The sequence below is a fragment of the Myodes glareolus genome, chromosome 12 (assembly GCF_982192425.1).
Source record: "Myodes glareolus chromosome 12, mMyoGla1.1, whole genome shotgun sequence".
NCBI lineage: Eukaryota > Metazoa > Chordata > Mammalia > Rodentia > Cricetidae > Myodes > Myodes glareolus.
In genome coordinates this window covers 18,091,879-18,114,379 of record NC_142037.1, presented here as the reverse complement: position 1 = coordinate 18,114,379, position 22,501 = coordinate 18,091,879, and the positions used below count along the sequence as shown (strand labels likewise).

General features: G+C 53.2%; 1 protein-coding gene across 3 annotated transcripts in view; it reads left to right on the top strand.

Annotated features, from left to right (window-relative positions):
* The window catches only part of Zfhx2 (zinc finger homeobox 2), a 35,510-nt gene extending 13,351 nt beyond the window's left edge, over positions 1-22,159 (top strand). For 2 of the 3 annotated variants that reach the window (XM_048444578.3, XM_087912031.1), the window contains exons 2-10: positions 6,992-9,075; positions 9,196-9,713; positions 10,137-10,377; positions 11,559-11,630; positions 11,990-12,048; positions 14,188-14,388; positions 14,844-14,970; positions 15,130-18,597; positions 18,832-22,159. In XM_048444578.3, coding sequence (XP_048300535.3) covers positions 7,041-9,075; positions 9,196-9,713; positions 10,137-10,377; positions 11,559-11,630; positions 11,990-12,048; positions 14,188-14,388; positions 14,844-14,970; positions 15,130-18,597; positions 18,832-19,799 — 7,689 coding nt within the window. In that variant the 5' untranslated portion in view covers positions 6,992-7,040 and the 3' untranslated portion in view covers positions 19,800-22,159. The remainder of the gene's footprint in view (positions 1-6,991; positions 9,076-9,195; positions 9,714-10,136; positions 10,378-11,558; positions 11,631-11,989; positions 12,049-14,187; positions 14,389-14,843; positions 14,971-15,129; positions 18,598-18,831) is intronic. The other variant, XM_085698530.2, reaches the window with a different exon arrangement.
* The last annotated feature ends 342 nt before the right edge of the window (positions 22,160-22,501 follow it).

Genomic DNA, 22,501 nt, shown 5'->3' with positions numbered 1-22,501 from the left:
TCCACACACACACACACACACACACACATACAGACACGGATACACTGAGACACAGGCATACACACACAGAGTAAATAAAAAATATTTATAGAAGATTGAAATTTCAGGGGCTGGAGAGATGGCTCAGTGGTTAAGAGCACTGACTGCTTTTCCAGAGGTCCCAGGTTCAATTCCCAGCATCCACATGGCAGCTCACAACTGTCTATAACTAAAGTTCAAGGGGACCCGACACCCTCACACAGATATACATGCAGGCAAAACACCAATATACATAAAATAGATAATAATAAAGAAGCTGAGACAGAACACAAAGAATGTATTTTTAAAAATTGAAATTTCCTTTTAAAAAATAATAAAATCAAAAGAGGAGTTGGCTGGGCATGATGGTACACACATTTAATTCTAGTACTTGGGGACAGCCTGGTCTTTAGAAAAAGTTCCAGGGCTACATGATGAGACCATGTTTCAGGAAAAAAAGTTGGGGGGGGGATGGCTCAGCATTTGAGAGCACTAAGCACTTACTGCTTTTGGAGAGGACCCAGTTCCCATCACCTATGTCTGCGGACTCACAATTGCCTGTAACTCCAAATCTCAAGGGGATCCTGTGTCTTTGGTCTCCACTAGCACCTACACTCGCACACGTGGGCACACACATGTACAGAATTAGAACTAATAAAAACAAACCTTTAAGATAAAAGGTCTGCATATGCAGCTCAGTGGGAGTGTGCTTGCTTTCTTGAGACCCTAGATTCAGTGCCTACAACCACAAAAATAAAGGAATGCAGGGCCAGCAGTGGTCATACACATCTTTAATCCCAGCACTTGGGAAGCAGAGGCAGGCGGATCTCTGAGTTTGAGGCCAGCCCAGTCTACAAAGTGAGTTCCAGGACTGCCAGTGTTGTTACACAGAGAAACACTGTCTCGAAAAATCAATAATAATAATAGCAAAGGAATCCATCAAAAAGTAAATGCAGGGAAAAAAATAACGACATCTTGAATTTTGCAGGCAAATGGATGGAGCCAGAAAATATATTGAGTGAGGTAACCCAGACCCAGAAAGACAAGTATCACATGTACTCACTCATAAGAGGTTTTTAAACATAAAGCAAAGAAAACCACAAATCACAATCCCAGAGAACCTAGACAACAATGAGGACCCTAAGAGAGACTACATAGATCTAATCTACAAGGGAAGTAGAAAAAGACAAGATCTCCTGAGTAAATTGGGAGCTTGGGGACTTTGGGAAAGGGTTGAAGGAGAGGGGAGAGGCAGGGAGGGGAGCAGAGAAAAATGTAGAGCTCAATAAAAATCAATAAAAACAAACAAAAGTTCAGACCTCAGCATTAGCTGCTTCACCTAGCCTGAGGGTGAGCTTAGGCAAGCTTTCTCTCCCTGCTCTGAAATGTCAGCCGCTCCAGACCCAGCGGCCAGGTAAGAGCTGCATAAGGAGCTCCCACCTGAGCTGAGGCTCAGGAGTCCACTGCCAGCCTGAGCTTTAGAGCAAAATCTTGTCTCAGAAAAAAAAAAAAAAAGTGTAAGGCTGGAAGCCTGGGTTTGAATCCTGCCCACCCAGCCATCCTCCTCAAGAGACACAGCAGGAGGGATGTTAGCCTTACCTCAGACCGTGTGCTCTACCCCAGGGAAGGAGACAGCCACCACAGAAGGTAAAAAACAGACCTCACTGACACCCAGACCATACACACTTTACGACGTTGCCTTTTCTGGTCCTCATGTCATTACTCCCCTTTTTCCACATGAGGAGATAGTCTGGATAAGCAGCTTACCAAGGCTGACAGCTAGTGAGTGGTGGAACCAGGAGGATCGCGGTCTGCGTGGATCTTAGCGCATGCTCTTCCACCTTAAACTGTAAATATCTCTCAGGGCTAGGAGTATCTCACTGTTTGAGCTGTTGCCGCGCGTGTGTGTGTGTGTGTGTGTGTGTGTGTGTGTGTGTCCTCCAACCAGCTGGGACGAGCGCGCGCGCACACACACACACACACACACACACACACACACACTCTTCATGAATTGACTCTAAGGGGGGAAGGCTGACCGAAGACAAAAATGTTTGGAAAGCTGATGTGAAAATCATGGTATGCAGATTTTAAGCAAGTGTAATGCTACTTCTCTGTCAGACTTTTCCACAAAACCTTTTGTCCTTTAATGAGCCTGAGGAAATGGAGAGGGACAGGCTTTGCTTATGCTTTTTCCAAGGGGGATCTGGGACTTGGTGATGTTCCCCCTATGACCACTAGGGAGCAGTGGTGTTTCTTTTCCTCCTAGTCGCACCCAATTCTGTGGGCCAGCCTGGGCTCCCTAGCCTGTCAGTGAGGGCTGAGTCTCCTTTCTCTGACTGCATTTCAGTACTGGACCATCCCCCCACTAGTAATTCTCGAGGGGTTTCCAGTTATAGGGTCTCAGAGCTTCACCTTAAAGATCTTCCTCTTGTTCTCTGCGACTTCAAATCTAAACCTTTCTGTTTCTGCCTCCTGGTCTCACTTCGGCTCTCTGGGACCTAATGTGAGACGTCCTACCCCGTCCTCCCACCCCCATCTCTCTCTCCTTCTGCCTTCCTCTTTAGGTCAGTAATTACAACTGCCTTGCCTTGCATTTGGGGACATTAATTCCCGCCGTGCTTTTTTGTTTTATTTTTGTTTGTTTGGTTGGTTTTTCAAGACAGGGTCTCTGTGTAGCCTTGGCTGTCCTGGAACTCACTCCATAGACCAGGCTGGCCGCGGACTCACAGAGATCTGCCTGCCTCTGCCCGAGTGCTGGGATTAAAGGTGCGCGCCACCACCGCCCATTATCATGCTTTCCTTTCCGAGGAACCGGCAGACAGAAAAACCAGGCGGAATGGGAGGTAACAATTCCTTTGGAGGGGAGGGGACCTGTTTCTCTACAGCCTTGTTTCATCCCTTGCTCTCCACCTTAACCTGGTGAGGGGCTTGGAGCATTAGAGAGGTAGGGCCACAAGGGAACTCACAAGACGGAGGGAGGGCCATTTTAGAGCTGGTGATCCATCTTTCTGGGCGACTACGCCCCCAGAACTCTCCACCCTCCCTTGGCTCCAGGGCTTCCTCCTCCCACCCTCCACCCCACCCCCGTGGTGGCAGCAGCCTTGTAATTTAAAGCTCTCTCTGTCGCCTCTAATGTGATCCTCTCGTTTTATTGACTCTCTCTGCCGTCTGTGGCGCCCCTTCACATCAATCTCTGCTCTAATCACACTGCCGCCGCTGCCTGCTCGGCAGCCCCTCTGATCTGCTCTGCAGAGGCAGCCCTTTCCTCCCCTGTCCCCCACCTCCAGAACACAGCCGCCTTCTCTCCCATTCCTTCTGAGCCGTCGTGTCGGGTCTGGGACAGTTGCCTTCTTCCTTCACCCTCCTGTGACACTCGCCCCACAGGAGAGCTGCTCCTAAGAAATGCTGGGAACCCCGGGAAGAAATGGCCAATGGCGGAGGGACAGAGTGAACACGAATCTTGGCCCAAGGGTAGCAGGTTAGGTGGGCTTTTAGAAGCTTCCATACCAAATCCAGTTCAAGGCAAGAAAGGCAAAAGAAAAAGAAAAAAAAGAGAGAGAAAAAGGAAAACAGGAATCTGGAGCTCCAGAGAGGAGATGGGAGATAAAAGAGAAGGAAATGGAAGGATTAGAACTTGGGGGCACCCTGACCACAACAGTCTAATAAATAGTGTGTGGTGGGAGAAACTCTGAGGAAAAGGGGACGGGGGTCGGGGGTGGGAGAGATAGGTAGGGGTGCATGAGGCAGAAATAAATTTGCAATTGAAATTTTTCTTCTGTAGAGGAGGAGTAGGTTGGAAGGCAGGGGAGAGATTTGCAATTTTAAACAGCTGCCAGCTGACCTGCCCTAGTGGGTCTCACCCAGAAGCTGGCCAAAAGCTGAGAGCCCCTTTGATTTGTACTTAGCAGTCAGTGGGCCTTTTCTAGAGGTGAGCGCCTGAGAGAGGAATCCTGGGACTTACCCCAGTGTCTGAAGTAGCGTTGTGAGTCGAGAGCTGAGAGGGAGCGAATACTTGTAAGCAGGGCAGTCCTGCTGCCAAAGCAAGAGCGCAAAGCACCCACCATGTCACCCCCAGCTCTCCTGTCAGGTCGGGTAGTGAAATGTGGTCGGGTCCAACCTGTGGAAGTGACTGAGCCCTCGCAAACCAACAGACTTACCTTCCTCTGTCCCACCAAGGGTCCTTAGGAAGAATGTCTTTCTCCAGAGAGGCCACGGCTCCTACTTAACTAGAAATCTACACCCCACCCCCAACCCCGCCCAGTTTCTTCACTTCCCTTTTGATTTCTCTCCTCAACCCTTTTACCAGGTACTTATTTGCATCTCATTAGCATACTAATCCCGCCCTGAGAGAATTCCTTGAAGGTTCTGACTCACACCTAGCTGAACTCCCAGTGGGAGAAGGGAGTGAAAATAGGCTTGAAGAAAGCGTGGCACCTGGACCAAGGGCCCATATCAAATCTGGGAACCTGGAGATGGGGGTTAAAGATGATCCAAGGGAAAGAGGCCACCTCCTCACCCTTTCTCTGAAGTGGTGCGGCCTGAATATGAGACATTGCCTCCTCCAGATATGGGAGAGAAGCTAGATGGACACTTAGGAATCTGATCATTTTGAGGAAGGTAGGAAGGAGCCTCCATGACCTTATCCACAATTCCTAACTCCTAGCTCTTTGGAGACTACTAATTCTATCTGTTTTATGTCTACATACACACACACCAAATTTTTTTCTTTTGTGGAAGTTGGAGAATGGACAGTGTCTCATGTATCCTACGCTGATCTTGAACTCATAATGTAGCCAGGACTTCAGATCCTCCTGCCTCTACTGCCAGAGTAGTGGGATTATAAGCATGAACCTCTCCCCATTGATCCTGAGTAGGGAATTGAGCCCAAGACTTCCTGCATGCTAGACCATCATTCTAGCAGCTAAGCTGTTCCCACCATTTTGGAGCCTGGTTACTATCAGTGGCACCTTTAAACCTTGAGGATTACTTGGCTTTCTCGTCTCTAACTACAAATGCTGTGAGAAGAAGTGAGATACTGGTGTGTGTCTTTAGCTGGTACCAAGCCCATGCTGTAAAATCTTACATAGCTGCTGGGACCATGATTACAAGGACTTGCAACTAACATGTTTACCTCCAATTTGGAGAGGAGAGAGCTACAAAGGAGCTACTATCTCCCAACAAGCCAAGGAAATTCCTCTGCCTCAGCGTGTCCCAACCAGTCTAGATCTGGAATGCACTGGAGAAAGCTGTGTGCTAGGGAAAGCGAGAAGACCTCTGACAAGGAGCCAGACCTGAAGGGTTTTCTCAGGGTTCATTCATTTGAAAGATATTTATTAGCATGATGGCACATGCCTGTAGCTCCAGCACTTGGGCAGTCGAGATAGGAGGATTCAGGGTTATTCTCGGCCACTTGTATGTAAGGCTAGCCTGGGTTATATGAGGACCGGTCTGTGTAATCATAGAGAAATAGAAAACAGATAGAATCTCTCATGGAACTAACCCTCTGGAAGGGAAGTAAGGAAGCCGGGAAACGTTTTTCATAGGCTGTGAAAACTCTGAGGGCCGCTCTGCCGAAGGTGGACAGGAATGTCAAGAAGTCCCCAGACAGACTAAGCTCTTGGACAAGGACCAAGAAAGAGAGGGAGAGGGTGTGGTAGGGAGAGAGAGAGGTGGGAAGGCTGGCTGGCTGGCCAGTGGTCTAAAACCAGGCAGCTTGGAGGGAGACGGTGAAAGTGGATTTTCTGGCAGGTAGGACTTTGCAGATCATGGGAAGGGTCTGCATTTTATTGAGTCCAATGAGAAACCACTGATGGATTTTTAAGTAGCATGGAGTATGATTTACATGTTTTAAAGACAAGTATAAGGGCTGACAAGCTGGCTCATGGGTGAAGGTGCTTGCTGCCCAACATGACAGCCCGAGTTCCATTCCCAGGACCCACGCAGTTGAGCAGAGAAGAGTTGTTTTCTCATCTCCACATGTGTGCCATGGCACGCACACACACACACACACACACACACACACACAAGTAATTTTCTGAGACAACTATGTGGGAGGGTTAAGGACATAGCTCAATTGATAGAATGTTTTCCTAGAAGTCACAAAGCCCTGGGTTCAATTCCCAGGACTTCATGAACTAGGCATGATGGTGCACATATGTAATCCCAGTAGAAGTGGAAAAGAATCATAAGTCCAAGATCAGCCTGGGTTACATGAGAGCCTGTCTAAAAAGAAAAAAAAGAAAAGGAAAAAGAAAAGAAAATTGTGACCTAAAGTTTATTGTAAAACATTTTGAGCATGGCAGTGGTGGCGCATGCCTTTCACCCCAGCACTCCGGTGACAGAGGCAGGTGGATTTCTATGAGTTTGAGACCAGCCTGGTCTACAAAGTGAGTTCCAGGACAGGCTCCAAAACTACACAGAGAAACCCTGTCTCAAAAAACAAACAAACAAACATTTTGAAAAGTGGGAAATTGGTGAGGAGACTAATGAAACTAAGAGTGCCCCTGAGTTGACCGGTGGCAGATGAAGGTTTCCTCACAAACGTTTGGCGGTTCTCGTAGTTAAAAATGAAGTGATCACTCTGGCTGTTAGAGGGAGACACGAGATTGCAGAAGGCAGGGCTGGAAATGAGCAGTCCCTCTGTTACATCCGCTTAGAAAGGTAACAGTGGCATGGCCAAGATGGCGCTGTGGAGGAAGATGGTGGGAGCAGGGTCTGATGCATCGTGGATACCTAAGCAGAAGGATGAGTGGGACCAGCTTTGAGATGGCAAGACAGAGAAGAGCCAGTTCGGAAATCAATAGTGAGTTCTAATTTTAGACACGTTAATTTTTAGGCCTGTTAGACTTTAAGTTGGCATGAGGGCGCCTGAGTCTGGTGCTCCGGGAGCATAACAGGACTAGAGAATCCTGGCATTCGGCCTTGCCGGGGACCCTGGGATCTCATGACATTGCTCTCTCCATGTTTCCTGCAGGGTCCTGGCTGTCACGCTGAAATGAACCCTCAGCAGTCCTCCGTCTACCATGGCTACCCTTAACTCGGCCTCTTCCTCCAGTGCTGTTCCCTCCCCTGGGCATGATGCTCCGTCCCCACCTCCGGACACCTCCTCTAGCACCTCTGATCCTGTCACCAAAGATCCCCCTGATGCCCCTGCCACCTCTGACAGTGTAAGGTCCTCAGAGCCAGGGACAGAGCATCTGGAGTCAGGCTGTGGCCTTGTTCCACCAAAGGAGATTGGAGATCCCCAAGGAGAGCCTGGCTGTGGTCACATCCCACCAAAGGACCTCGGGGTGGAAAAGGAGGAGGAGGAGGAAACGCTCCTCCCTTTGGACTTAAGCAACCACTTATTCTTTGCAGCTGGGGGTAAGGCCTACCTGCTGGCCAAGCTGTCAGTGAACGCTTGTTCAGGTGGCAGTGAACTCTTGTTACCAAAGGGCTCCCCCTGGGATGAGGCAAGCATCCAGGAAGAGCCCAGCCTGCCCCTCCTTGCCCATTTTCCCTCCTCACACCTTACCACCCTTCACATCCAACATGGCTTTGACCCAACCCAAGGCTTTAGCTCTTCTGACCAAATTCTGTCCCATGATACCTCAGTGCCATCTCTGGCTGCCTGTGAGGGAAGGGATGGATCCTTCTGGAGCTACCAGCTGGTTCCAAACCCATCCGAAGATCCCAAAGATGGCCCCATGGGGAGCCAATGGGGAGACCACAGGGCACTGTTCTGGATCTGCCTTCTGTGCCGCCTGGGTTTCAGCCGGCTCCGGGCCTTCATAGGCCACACACATTCTCATGGAGTGAAGCTGACCCCTGCCCACCACCAGGGCCTACTGGGCAGCCCGGCCATACTTCAGGAAGGTGATGAAGGCGGCATGGCCTTCCTAAGCTTTCTGGAACCAAAACTTCTTGCTTGCCCTTCTTCCAAAGTCCCTGACAACAGCACAGTGACCGCGGTGACAAACGGAGCCCAGACTGAGGATGGCCCCGCAGAGGCAGACATTCAGGCCCTCGTTCTCCCCGCTGAAGAAGTTATGGCCCTCAGTCCACCATCCCCATCCACAGCCCTAACCACCTGGGACCCCAGCCCAACCCAAGCCAAAGAATCGCCAGTATCAAGAGGCGAGGCAGGGCCAGACTGGTTCCCCGAGGGGCAGGAAGAGGATGGAGGACTCTGCCTCCCACTCAACCAAAGCTCACCCACCTCTAAGGAGGCAGCCACGCTCCCAGCTGCAGGAGGCTCTCCTGAAGACGCCAGTGACCCACCTCAGTCCTGCCGCCTGATTGATGACTACACTCCAGCCCCTGCAGCCTTCCAGGGCCTCAGCCTATCCAGCCACATGTCCCTGCTACACTCACGCAACTCCTGCAAGACTCTCAAGTGTCCCAAGTGCAACTGGCACTACAAGTACCAGCAGACCCTAGACGTGCACATGCGGGAGAAGCATCCGGAGAGCAACAGTCACTGCAGCTATTGTAGCGCCGGGGGCGCCCACCCCCGCCTGGCTCGTGGAGAGAGCTACAACTGTGGCTACAAGCCCTACCGCTGCGACGTCTGCAACTACTCCACCACCACCAAAGGCAACCTCAGCATCCACATGCAGTCCGACAAGCACCTGGCCAACCTGCAGGGCTTCCAGGCGGGGCCTGGTGGGCAGGGAAGTCCCCCGGAGGCGTCCCTCCCGCCCCCCTCTGTAGGGGATAAAGAGCCCAAGACCAAATCATCCTGGCAGTGCAAGGTATGCAGCTATGAAACCAACATCTCCCGGAACCTGCGCATCCACATGACTTCCGAGAAACACATGCAGAACGTCCTCATGTTGCACCAAGGGCTGCCACTCGGATTGCCGCCAGGGCTGGTGGGGCCAGGACCTCCGCCCCCACCGGGAACTACCCCCACCAACCCTCCTGAACTCTTCCAGTACTTTGGGCCCCAGGCTCTAGGACAGCCTCAGACGCCTCTGCCTGGGCCTGGGCTGAGGCCAGACAAGCCCCTGGAAGCCCAGCTGCTCCTCAATGGTCTCCACCACCTTGGAGCACCTGCCCGCAAGTTCCCCGCCACTGGTAAGTTCCCCGGCTCTGCTCCAGCTGCTCCCTGCCTTCTCCCCACAGTTGGGTAAACATGGCTCTCTCTAGTGCCCCCACTCACTCTTCTTTAGTCACTAACCTGTCTCTGTCCCCTAGCCCCTGGCAGCCTCTCCCCTGAGACCCATCTGCCACCAAGTCAGCTCCTGGGCTCCCCATCCGACGGCCTGCCCGCTCCACCATCCCCAGATGACAGCCCACCCCTGAAGGTGTTCCGCTGCCTGGTGTGCCAGGCGTTCAGCACAGACAGCCTGGAGCTGCTGCTTTACCACTGCAGCATAGGCCGGAGCCTCCCAGAGGCCGAGTGGAAGGAGGTAGCCGGTGACACCCACCGCTGCAAACTTTGCTGCTACGGCACCCAGCTCAAGGCCAACTTCCAGCTCCACCTCAAGACTGACAAACACACGCAGAAGTACCAGCTAGCCGCCCACCTTAGGGAGGGGGGTGGAGCCATGGGCACCCCTTCCCCACTGCCCCTGGGGGACGGGGCTTCTTATGGTTTTGTCTCCCCGCTTCACCTGCGCTGCAACATCTGTGACTTTGAGTCCAACAGCAAGGAGAAGATGCAGCTGCACGCCCGGGGGTCAGCCCATGAAGAAAACAGCCAGATCTATAAGGTGAAGTTCAGTCCGAGGGGCCAGGAGAGGGAGGGGGACTAGGGTGGAAGGAGGTACAGAATAGAGTAGAGAAGAGGGGGAGGAACCCTGGGTGATGGAATGAAGGGCGAGGCCGTGTATGTACCAGGGTAGCCAAGTGTTGGGCAGACCTTGGAGAAAGACCAAAGGACAGTGGACCGTGAAGAGGAAAACAGACTTTATTCAGCTTTTCTGGCATGTAGGCCCATATCAGTGCAGTCCATCATGTTACCCACAAGTCCAAGAGGCAGAAGTAGAGCGCAGTCGCATACTCGGGAACCCAGGATTGGTGGGAGACAGAGAAGAAAAGCCAAGAAGGGGAGAGGGAGGTTAGCCAGGAAGAAGGTCCCCAGAGATCTGGAGGTGTTCCTTCTACATCTGAGCCGGCCTCTTCCATGGTTCTAGTTTCTCCTGGATATGGAGGGAGCAGAGGCGGGGCCAGAACTGGGGCTTTACCGCTGTCTGCTGTGTGCCTGGGACACACCTTCCCGCCTGGCCGTGCTACAACACCTGCGCACACCCGCCCACCGCGATGCCCAGGCCCAGAGGCGTCTGCAGCTGCTACAGAATGGCCCAAGCGCTGAAGAAGGCCTCTCGGCTCTTCAGAATATCCTGAGCTTCAGCCATGGGCGGCTCCGAACTCCTGGTGAGGAAGAGGGGACAGAAAAGGACAGAGGCTGGGCAGAGGCAGGGCGATAGCAACCACGTGACAGGAAGCAGCAAGGGGCCTGTGAGGCACCAACAGCAAGGAGGAAGGTGTGGGGAAGGGATGGGAAGGCAGGATGGGGGTGCCAGGAACAGGGGTTTCCCAGCAAGGAGGAGAGCAAGAGACTGCTGGAGGATGGAGAGAATGGCAGAGATTTGCTGAGTAAAGACCAGGAAGACAGGAGGAAATGGCGCGGTGATCCTGAGTAGCGATTAGCGGCTCTATTGGTTGTGTGGGATGGTAGGCGAAGAGAAAAATCTAAAGTATGTTTCATGCTGGGCCAGTCTTGTTGGAAGGAGATGGGCACTGTGGGCGTGGTCCAAAGGCAACAGGGATGGGAAGAGGCCCCAACAAGTTTCCCAGCCTCTTCCTGTCTCCTAGGAGGTCTTCAGCCCCAAGGCTGGGCTTAGAGACCCCCTTAGGCAGCAGAGGTTGTTCGAGCAGAGGCCGGGAACAGCCAGCCAGGCGCCATTGATCCAGAGGGTGCAGGAGAAGAGCCTGGAAGGGGCTGTCAGAGGTGGGCATGGGCGTCTGGGCTTTGGAGAGGCCAGCGGTGGGTGAGGGTGAGGGCAGGGCAGCAGGAACCAGGAACAGGCAGCATTGACTGGTGCTAATTGAATTGCCAATATGCTGGCTGGAGTTAAGTGCTGGAGGGGCCCAGATCAATAGCTAACGATCCTGGCGCAAGGCTGAATGGAGTTAAGGAACTTTTAACACTTTAATTAGGCTGCCACCGAAAATAAATTCCTACACATCTGTCAGTTCTTACTTGAGTGGTAATGTCCTTGCCCATGGCTCCTGGTCACTACAGCCGCCGCTTCATTCAGCATGTGCAGGGCCTCTCCCACTACATTTTTGGGGTCTCCCCTTTCCAGGGTCAAGCAGGCCAGGAGGCCAAGTTTAGTTCAGTCCCGTTGTGGGGCTTGTTGCTAGGGATGGGGTGTTAGGCTTGCCCTGCTGTTCCACTGTTTCTCCTGGTGGCTTCTCATCCTTTCCTGCCTCCTGATTTACTCATCCATTTCTTCACCAACTGGCTGCTTGTCCTGCTTCCTCTGCCCTGAGTCCTCCCTCCTTCCCCAGTGTTCATGGCGTTGTGCTGACTCTGTCTCCACCCCACACAGGGAAGACTGACACCCCCTTATCTAAGCCGCCCACCTCTGAGAAAGATGCCCAGAACAAGACAGAACAATTGGGTGAGCCTCTGACCCGTCTCCCCCATCCGGTTTGCTGTGCATCCTGGGATGCTCATGGAGTCCTTCAGAAGCCCAGGCACCCCAAAAGACCTCCTTCCCAGAAGGAGCAAAATTGATCAGAGAAAAGAACGGGCAAACAGGCTGTGGTGGCCCAGGCATCTCCCTGCCCCCTATGAAGACCCAGCCCTGGCTAACCCAGAAGCCCTCCCTGCCAGGCCTCACCCGACTGCTGAGTTTCTTGCCTGTTCTCCATTCCCCGAAGCCTGCTTTCTACCCTGAAAGCTCTATGGTAGTAGGGGCTGTGCAAGAAGGGGGAAGAGTTAAAGAGGTCCTTTAACCTCCTCTCCTCTTACCCTCAGCTTCTGGAGTGACAGAGGACAGAACTGGCCCTTCCACAGACAGTGCCAACCAGATCACGGTCAGAACTGGGGTAACTGGGATGATGAAGGTGGGGGTCTGGCTTTACTGAGATCTTGTACTCGAAAGCAGTGGTTCTCAACCTGTGGGTTGCCACCCCCTTGGGTCACCTGAGGCCATTATTATTCATTACAGTAGCAAAATTACAGCTCTGGAGTAAAACAAAAGTCATTTTATGGTCGGGGGCACCGTAGCATGAGGACCTGTATTAACTATCGCAGCATTAGGAAGGCTGAGAACCACTGTTCTAAAGGCTTCTGTTGCGTTGGTGGCTATTTTATTTCAGAATCTCACATGGGAAGTTCTGCCGAGGGTCAGTTCTGTATGTTCAGCACGTAAGGCAGAAACCTGCCTGTGAGAGTGAACACAGAGGGTGTGACAGGAAGGAATGGCAGGAACTTGGGGAAAAGCAGGAGCGACTGGAAGAGATGTAGGAGAGGAGGGAGGAAGCCTGGTGGGGTGAGAAGAGCAATGCAGAACACAAAAGCAGTCCCATAGGACAACTGGGAGGCTCCTGCAGGGAGCCGTAAGCCGGAAAGCGTCCTGGCACCCACTTCCTAAGAGAAGAGGCACCCAACAAGCCACTCATTGACAGGAAGTCCCACAAGCCTCTGAGCTTCAGGACCTGGACATGAAAGGACTCAGGAGCAATCTGGCCTTGTGATCTCTGTATGGGTTCTGAGGAGCCAAGTTTGTGATCTTGAGATGCCATCCTGGGCCTCACAGCTCCCCAGACTCCACTGCAGCATGCAGGGATACCTCAGTCCTCAGTCTCTTCCTCCCAACTCCTCCCTGCAGCCTGCGCATTACAGGACCTGTCCTGAGGCTTGGTTCATTAATATGAGTGCCTGGGTGCAGGCCTAGGAAAGTGCAGAGCAGCAGGAAGAGGTGGGCCAGAGGGAGAAGCTTGGTCTGGGGCAGCAGGCAAAATGCCCACTCAGGTGGCAGCAGGCCTCTAGTGCCTCCATCTCTCCGAAGGTCTAGGCCACAATGTGCTGAGCGACAGACCAGAATTTCCCTGGGCCAGCCTGGGGCTGGAGAGCTGGCTCAAGCAGTTAAGAGCACTGGCTGCTCTTCCAAAGAACCCAAGTTCAATTCCCAGCACCCACATGGCACAACTGTCTGTAACTCCAGTTCCAGGGGATCTGACACCCTCATACAAACATACATGCAGGTGAAACACCAAAGTACATAAATAAATAAAGCCAGGTGGTGGCATACATCTTTAATCCCAGCACGTGGAAGACAGAGGCAGTTGTATCTCTGCGATTTCGAGGCCAACCTTGTCTACAGAGTGAGTTTCAGGACAGCGAGGCCTATACAAAGAAACCCTATCTCGAAAAGCAGAAAAGAAAACAAACAAGCAAGCAAACAAACAAACAAAAAAAAGAAGAAGAGGTAGTGAGCTGGGCAGGGCAGTGGTGGCACACACCTTTAATTCCAACACAGAGACAGATGAAACTCTACATTGGAGGCCAGCTTGGGCTACAGAGCAAGTTCCAGGACAGCCAGGGCTACACAGAGAAACCCTGTCTCAAAACAAACAAACAACCAAAGAAAAGAAAACCCAAAACAAGCAAACAAAAAGGAGTGGTGAAAGGGAAAGGGAACAGGGTGCAGCTGAGCCTCAAAGAGGCTTCAGGGCAAACAGATAGGACCCCTATGTAGATGTTCAGAACCTGGAAGAAGCAAAATAAGCTGGGGTAAGGACGTCTGGGTCTGAAAGTGTCCAGAAGAAAGGAGGTATTTGACAAAAAAAAAAAAAAAAAGAAAAAAAAAGAAAAAAGAAAAGAAAGAAAACAGGCAGTGGGGTAGGAGTGAGAGCCAGACTCAGGGCAGAGGCTAGTATCGGGCCATCTGTCAGCTGGAAGATTGGCGAGGGTATCCAGACATGGGGAAAGACACACCAGAAGGAAGGCAGAACCCGGAGTGGAAGGAGGGGAGCTGACAGAGAAGAGACTCAAAATAGCAACCTAGGCTAGGCCTTTGTCCTAGCCCAGCGCAATTGCCAGCTTCCAGGACTGGTTGTCTCCTAAATACGGAGGTGGGTGGGGCGAGTGTTGCACTGAATCCTAGTGACTGTGAAATAGTGGGTCCCCCCTCTTCCCTGACTTCTCCACCACCTGTATGTATTCCCCAGGTATACTGCTGTCCATATTGCAGCTTCCTGAGCCCAGAGTCTGAGCAGGTGAGGGTTCATACACTCTCCCAGCATGCTGTGCAGCCCAAGTACAGGTGCCCACTATGCCAGGAACAGCTGATGGGCCGGCCTGCCCTACACTTCCACCTCAGCCACCTTCACAATGTGGTGCCCGAGTGTGTTGAGAAGCTGCTGCTTGTGGTGAGTGCAGGCTGGGGGAAAATGGTCTTAGAGTCCTGTCAGGGCAGAGGAGGAGGCAGTGTGCTGGGGGCAGGATGTGAAGAAAATCCCGTTCTAGAGAGTTGACGTGGGAAAATAAGGTTGGTGGGGTGGCTCTTAGCACCTAATTGACTTTACTCCTAGACAAGACAACTATGTATCACTCTCGCTTCCACTAAACCCTGAAAAGAGTTGTTAAAACTAGGTAGTCTTGAGGTAAGATACTTTTGGCCTGGGGACGGGGGTTAGGGCAGATAGCTACCCAGTCTCTCAGCCAAAGAAAAGCATCAGTTTGAGGGGGAGATTTGTCTAGACAGGAGATTGGATCCGGGGGAAGAGAGCTTGGCACAGATACAGGTGCAGAATAAATGGATCAGGGATGGCAGTAGGGAGCAGTGGATAATGATGAAAAACCACCAGGATTTTCTACATTATAGGCCACAACCGTAGAGATGACCTTTGCAACCAAAACGCTGCCTGGACTCACACCAGCCCCTGTGGAAGATGGCCTAGAACGCCCCACTCCTGGCCCAGAGCCCACTCCCAGCAGAGACCAGGTAGCAGGTAAGGAAGGGTTCAGCATACCTCCCAAAATGGCAAAAAAAAAAAGTGGGGGAGGATCAAGGGGGGTCTGAAGACAGTCTGACATCAAGTCAGTGGCTTTGCATATCCAACAGTTGGAGCTCAGCTTGAACACAGTTCTTACTCCTCTGTCTCCTGTAGAGAGCTCTAACCTGACCCCAGAGGCCAGCGCAGATCCTCCTGAACCTCCCCCAGCACTGGTCGAGGGCCCAGAGAAGCCCCCAGGCAGCCCTGAGCAGCCCGCTTCTCCAGTCTCATCTCCGGTCCCTCAGCTTGATGCCCAGGTTGAAGAAGTGGCAGCTCCACCTGCCATGGCTGAAGAGGAAGAAGGAGCCATGGGGGAGCCCCGCTCTGCAGAGCCATCCCCAGCTGACTCTCGCCACCCTCTGACCTATCGGAAGACCACCAACTTTGCCCTGGACAAATTTCTTGACCCTGCTCGGCCCTATAAGTGTACTGTGTGTAAGGAGTCCTTCACCCAGAAGAACATCCTCTTGGTTCATTATAATTCCGTCTCCCACCTTCATAAGATGAAGAAGGCTGCCATTGACCCATCGTGCCCTGCCCGCGGAGAGTCTGGCATCCCACCACCCACCAGCACTACATCAGACAAGCCCTTCAAGTGCACGGTCTGCCGAGTGTCCTACAACCAGAGCTCCACCCTGGAGATTCATATGCGGTCAGTTCTGCACCAGACTCGCTCCAGGGGGGCCAAGACCGATGCCAAGGCTGAAGGACCAGAACGCGGCCAGGAAGAACTCAAGGAAGGCGAGACTGAGGGTGAGGTGGGCACTGAGAAGAAAGGCCCCGACCCCTGTGGCTTCATGTCTGGACTGCCCTTCCTGTCTCCACCACCCCCTCCCTTGGACCTGCACCGGTTCCCAGCCCCCCTCCTCACCCCCCCAGTCCTGCCCCCCTTCCCTCTGGTTCCAGAATCACTGCTCAAGCTCCAGCAACAACAGCTGCTGCTGCCCTTCTACCTCCATGACCTCAAAGTGGGGCCCAAGCTGGCACTAGCCAGTCCAACACCCATGCTGTCCCTACCGGCTGCCACCCCACCTCCTCTTCCCGCACCCCCCAAGGCTGAGCTGCCTGAGCAGGAATGGGAGCGGCCCCTCATAGCTGAAGAGGGGAATGAAGCAGGGCCCTCTTCGCCACCCCACACATCGCCCAACGAAGCTGCCCGCACAGCAGCCAAAGCCCTTCTAGAAAATTTTGGCTTTGAGTTAGTCATTCAGTACAATGAAGGGAAACAGGCAGTGCCCCCTCCCCCAACACCTCCTCCCCCAGAGTCTCTGGGGGGCGGAGACAAGTTGGCCTGTGGGACCTGTGGGAAACTCTTCTCCAATATGCTCATCCTCAAGACTCACGAGGAACATGTTCACCGCCGCTTTCTGCCCTTCGAGGCTCTGAGCCGTTATGCTGCTCAGTTTCGGAAGAGCTATGACAGCCTGTATCCACCCCCAGTCGAGCCCCCCAAACCCCCAGATGGGTCCCTGGAGTCACCTCCCCAGGTAGGCCCACCTTTCATGATTCCAGAGTCTGAAGCAGGGGGGATCCACGCTTCTGAGGAGAGAAGCCTGGCGGGAGGACACTGGCCGCTGGAGGAAGACGACGGCTCTCGAGGCAGTCTTCCTCCCGCAGTGCCTGCGGGCCGCCGCTTCTCCAGAACCAAGTTCACTGAATTCCAGACCCAAGCTCTGCAGTCCTTCTTTGAGACCAGCGCCTACCCCAAGGATGGAGAGGTGGAGCGACTCGCAAATCTCTTGGGTCTGGCTAGCCGTGTGGTGGTCGTGTGGTTCCAGAACGCCCGCCAGAAAGCCCGCAAAAATGCCTGTGAGGGCGGGTCTGTGACCGCTGGAGGGGCCTCTGGGGGGGCCTCCGGCTGTAGGCGCTGCCATACCACCTTTGCCTGTGTTTTTGAGTTAGTTCGGCACCTCAAGAAGTGCTATGATGACCAGCCTCCTGAGGAGGAGGAGGAGACAGAGAGAGGGGAAGAGGAAGAAGAGGTAGAAGAAGAAGAGGCGGAAGAGCAGAACCCCGAACCTGCTGCTAGGCATGGTGGCCCATCACCAGAACATGCAGATGTGGAGGACCCAAGCCAAGTTGAGCCAACAAGGCCTGAAGGCAAAGAGTCTGAAGGGAAGGTGCCCCCATCCCCTGCCACCCACACCTGTGACCAGTGTGCCGTTTCCTTCCCCAGCCAGGACCTCCTGACTACTCACCACAGACTGCATTTTCCACCATGCGTGCAACCTAGCGCTCCACCACAGCTCCTCGATTTGCCCCTGCTGGTGTTTGGGGAGCGGAACCCCGTAGCATCAGGCCCCTCATCAGTGACAGGGACACCCCTCAAGCGGAAGCATGACGACGGCAGTCTGTCTCCCACGGGCAGTGAAGCAGGGGGTGGAGGAGAGGGTGAGCCCCCCAAAGACAAGCGCCTACGCACGACCATCCTGCCCGAGCAGCTGGAGATCCTGTACCGTTGGTACATGCAGGACTCCAACCCCACGCGTAAGATGCTTGACTGCATCTCTGAGGAGGTGGGGCTCAAGAAACGAGTAGTGCAGGTCTGGTTCCAGAATACCAGGGCCCGAGAGAGGAAAGGCCAGTTCCGCAGCACCCCAGGGGGAGTAGCTGGGCCAGCGGGGAAACCCACTGTTACCCCCACCCCAGCACCCTTTCCCAAATTCAACCTCCTGCTGAGCAAGACAGAAGATGATCCTGGGAAGGAAGTCCCAAAGAGAGAGGCCCCTGCTTTCCCCTACCCCACAGTCACCCCTGCAGCCGGGCCTCTATCATTCCTGCCACCTGGGACACCTGGAAAAGAGACCGCTGTACCAACACCAGAGCCCCCTGTACCCCTCCCAGTTCCCGCACTCAGTGAGGATGAGGGCCCAGAGGAACCGTCTAAAGCGTCTCCAGAAAGTGAGGCTTGCAGTCCGTCTGCAGGAGACCTAAGTGATTCATCGACTTCCAGCCTGGCTGAACCAGAGTCCCCGGGGGCTGGAGGGACCAGTGGGGCACCAGGAAGTGGATCTGGAGTTCCAGATGGAATGGGGCAGCGGCGATACAGGACCCAGATGAGCAGCCTGCAGCTGAAGATCATGAAAGCCTGCTACGAAGCCTACCGCACCCCTACTATGCAGGAGTGTGAGGTGCTGGGGGAGGAAATTGGACTGCCCAAGAGAGTCATTCAGGTCTGGTTCCAAAATGCTCGTGCCAAGGAAAAGAAAGCCAAACTGCAGGGGACAGCACTTGCAGGGAGCGGAGGCAGCAGCGAGGGCGCCTTGGCAGCCCAGCGCACCGACTGTCCCTACTGTGATGTCAAGTATGACTTCTATGTCTCTTGTCGAGGCCACCTCTTTTCTCGTCAGCATCTGGCCAAGCTTAAGGAGGCCGTCCGAGCCCAGCTGAAGAGTGAAAGCAAGTGCTACGACTTGGCCCCAGCACCCGAGGCCCCGTTGGCTCCCAAAGGGCCGCCCGCCACCACACCTGCCTCTGTGCCCTTGGGGGCTTCCCCGACCCTGCCTCGCCTGGCTCCTGTCCTCATGCCTGGCCCAGCTCTGACCCAGCCAGCACTCGGAAGCATGGCTTCTTTCAATTCAGGTGAGCTGAGGAGGCTGGGAGGAACTGGGCTTGAGAGAGAGGGCGCTCTAACTGTAAGCCCCTCCTTTCCTGCTTGGCTCTCCCCACAGTTATTCTTGCTGCAGGCCCTGGGAAAAAGGAGAGTAGAGAGTTATGGCCGCTGGGTAGGGGGACGGGTGAGTGCGCAGTTACAGTAGTCTGGAGCAGGAAGGTCGAAAAGGATTAACCCTTCACCACTGCCTTTCATCTTCCTAGGCCCTGCAGCCTCCTCAGGCCTCCTTGGCCTCACCTCTTCAGTCCTCCCTGCTACCACAGTGGTCCAGACTGCTGGTCCAGGCCGCCCCTTACCTCAGAGACCTGTGTCCAACCAAACCAACAGCTCTACTGACCCTACCCCTGGCCCAGCTACTGAGCCCTCAGGAGACAAAGTCTCTGGTGAGCGAAAGCCAGTTGCAACCCTTTCCAACTCCTCCACTGATGCCCTCAAGAACCTGAAAGCATTGAAGGCCACTGTCCCAGCCCTGTTGGGGGGCCAGTTCCTGCCGTTCCCGTTGCCCCCTGCAGGCGGGGCAGCACCACCAGCTGTCTTTGGTCCTCAGTTACAAGGGGCCTACTTCCAACAGCTTTACGGCATGAAGAAGGGGCTATTTCCCATGAACCCGGTGATACCTCAGACCCTCATTGGGCTGCTCCCCAATGCCCTCCTCCAGCCACCACCCCAAGCCCCTGAGCCTACAGCCACAGCACCCCCAAAGCCTCCTGAGCTGCCGGCTCCTGGGGAAGGGGACAGTAGTGAGGCTGACGAGCTGCTGACAGGCAGCGCTGGCATCTCCACTGTGGATGTTACTCACCGCTACTTGTGCCGCCAATGCAAGATGGCATTTGACGGCGAGGCCCCAGCTACTGCCCACCAGAGATCCTTCTGCTTCTTTGGGCGGGGTTCTGGGGGTTCCATGCCTCCCCCATTGCGGGTGCCTATCTGCACCTACCACTGCCTGGCCTGTGAGGTGCTGCTGAGTGGGCGTGAAGCCCTGGCCTCCCATCTGCGCTCCTCAGCCCACAGGCGCAAGGCAGCCCCGCCCCCAGGAGGCCCTCCCATCACCGTTACCAACAGCGCCACTGCTGTCCCGGCTGCTGTGGCTTTTGCCAAAGAGGAAGCAAGATTACCTCACACGGACCCCAACCCAAAAACTACTACTACCTCTACACTTCTAGCTTTATAAACAGATAAACCAAGATGGGGCAAGAGAGGGCCTTAGGGTTCCCTCACCCCAACCTTCAGCTCTGCCCACCTCATGGGAGTCTGTCAATTCCCACCTTCAGTGGGCTTCACACACCCCACCTCCAGCAGAGTCCTGCCTCCTCCCCATCCCACAGACAGTCTGACCCCCTTGCAGATGCACCCCACCTTGGCATACACGTCTACTTCGTTCCCCTTTCTCCCCATTGAATTCCCAGCCCTCTTCCCCTGTAAACACATCCCGTTTTCCATACTGTTATACTGACTGAGAAAACGCCAAAAGAAAGAAAAGAAGAAGAAAATGAAAACCCAAGACAAAAGGGGGGTGGAAAAAAATCAACTTTGCCGCCCCCCTCTTCTTGCCCCTTTTCCAGAGCACAGACTGCTCACAAACTCCAAAAACCCACTTGGTTCCTAAGGTTGGAGCCTGGGATGGGCAGGGAGCCCATAAAACTAACCAAACTGGAGGCTGTCAGGGGGAGAAGCACCCCTGTTCACTCTCCCCATTTCCCTCCCTCCTGACCCTCTCCTCACCTGATGGAACCCTTGCGGCCTGGACTCCTGGGGAAGCCGCTGCTAGGGACCCCTCTACCCACCCTCACCCCATACCCTGGAAACTGCAGTAGCTTTTTCTCAAAGGCTTTAAACACAAAGATCCTCTCAGCAGCTGTGGGCCTGCCCCGTGCCCTAGCCCTGCCGAGGGCAGTCCAGCCTCCGGGGATCACGTTGCCCACCCATGGCAAATCCAAAGTTCTTTTTAGAAAAAACAAAACTGAAACACACCAAATAAACAAGCGCAAGAGAGAGTGTGCACATGCACGAGAGAGATGGAGAGACCAGAGGAGTGAAGTAGAAAAACAAAAACTCTGATTATACAGAGAGAGAGAGAGAGAGAGAGAGAGAGAAAAGAAAACTCCCATCAAACAAGTGGTTTGGTTTTTTTTGTTTTTTGGTTTTTTTTTTTTTGGTCTTTTTTTGTTGTTGTTGTTGTTTCATTTGTTTATGTTTTGTTTTACTGTTTGTGTCTTCCTTCCCCCCATTTAAGAGTTTCTTGCAGTCAGAGCGCTAATGCCTCTAAGCCCTTACTGGATCTGCCAGACCAGAGGCAGCATAGCCTTCCCCTGACTGTACCCGGCCTCAACAGTACTAGGAACATAGAGATGAGCCCTGTCCCCTGAAGTGAACGTGTGTCAGGACACGTGATATGTCTCATTCTCAGTGTAGGAGTCGTGGCCATCCCGGGAAGAAAAGCATGGTTGGGGGGCGGGGGGAGCAGTCCTGGTTTCTGAAGTCAGGATATGCATCCCTTTTGCCTACCCCTTTTCTCCTTTCTGTCTTCCTCCCCAGTACCCCTGGCATGTTTCTGATCGTCTGGAACCTCCTTTGCCATTGCAGGCTCCCCTGCTCCCCATCTGCTTTTCTTCCTCTTAGTCCTCTGTCCTCTCCCTTGCTCCTCCAGCCCAGCCCCCCCCATTAGTCAGCATCCACTGACGTTGTTGCCCAGAGTCTGCCTGTCTGCCCGGCAGAAGGCCCTCTCTGAAAAGATGTGTACGAAGTGGGTCCCTGAAGCACAACATGCTCTCCAGGGGATACAACAGGAGGGCAGTGTCCTCGGGGACATTTCCCATACCCAATCTTACTTACCACCAGGACGTAATTTTGGCAGTTCCTAAGTCTAGCCCGAATGGCACAGGATAGATTTAATAGATATTTTGTTTTAGCAAAGAAAAGCCTGCAAAATTTCCTACATCCTCCAGCTATTTAGTCTCTCCCCTTAACTCTGAGGAGTTCATACATTAGTTACCCATTTGATATGTATCCGCCTGCCCTAGAAATAAGCTTTTGCAGGGTCCCCCAGCTACACAGCAACACTAAAGCAATGGTTTAGGTACAGAAAGGGAGATGCAGGCAGGGTCCAGCTTAAATCCTTAGTTCTCACATATTCTGATTCTTAAACTCCTATGTCATTCACTTTGAAAGCTAAGAAACTCTTAGCTCCAGTCAGTTGAGGGTAGGGTGAAACCAGTTCTGTTAATACCAAAAATGCCAGTTCCTAGAAAAACTAACTTATGGTGGTCTGGTGCCTGCTGCCACTGGTCCCTGCCGCCAGCATCCCTCCCACAGCCACACTTACCCCAGTCTTCTCTCTCACTTGTTGAAATTCTATGTATAAAAGTATTTTCTTAGCAGCATGTGTATGAGGAAAAAGGATTTTTTGGATTTTTGTTTGGTTTGGTTTTGGCTTTTTTTTAAACTCTGCTTTCTGGGAATGTGACTTGTGTATAAAAGATAAAAAAAAGAAGAAAAAGAAAGAAAAGAAAAAGAAGGAACTTTAAAAGAAAATCTTGGTAAACATCTGCCTTGGGATAATTAGAGGTGTCGTGTCGTGCGTTCTAGCCTGGTTAGGTTGGAGTAAGTTTGAACTATGAGTGGTTTTACCAAGGGTTACCGTTGCCAGAAACTCCTCCTCCTCGTGCCTTCTTACACCTAAACACGGTGGCCTGGGACACACCACATAGTCACAGCAGTAGACAAAAATTTACTGAGTAACTGCACTTTCCCAGGTACCTTGGAGCTGTTGATAGGCCAGTCACCAGGATCCCCAGGGTGCACCAGTCTGCAGTCTTTCTCAGCCCTTTTCTCTGGCCACACCAACTGCAACATTACCCCTCCACCACACACCAG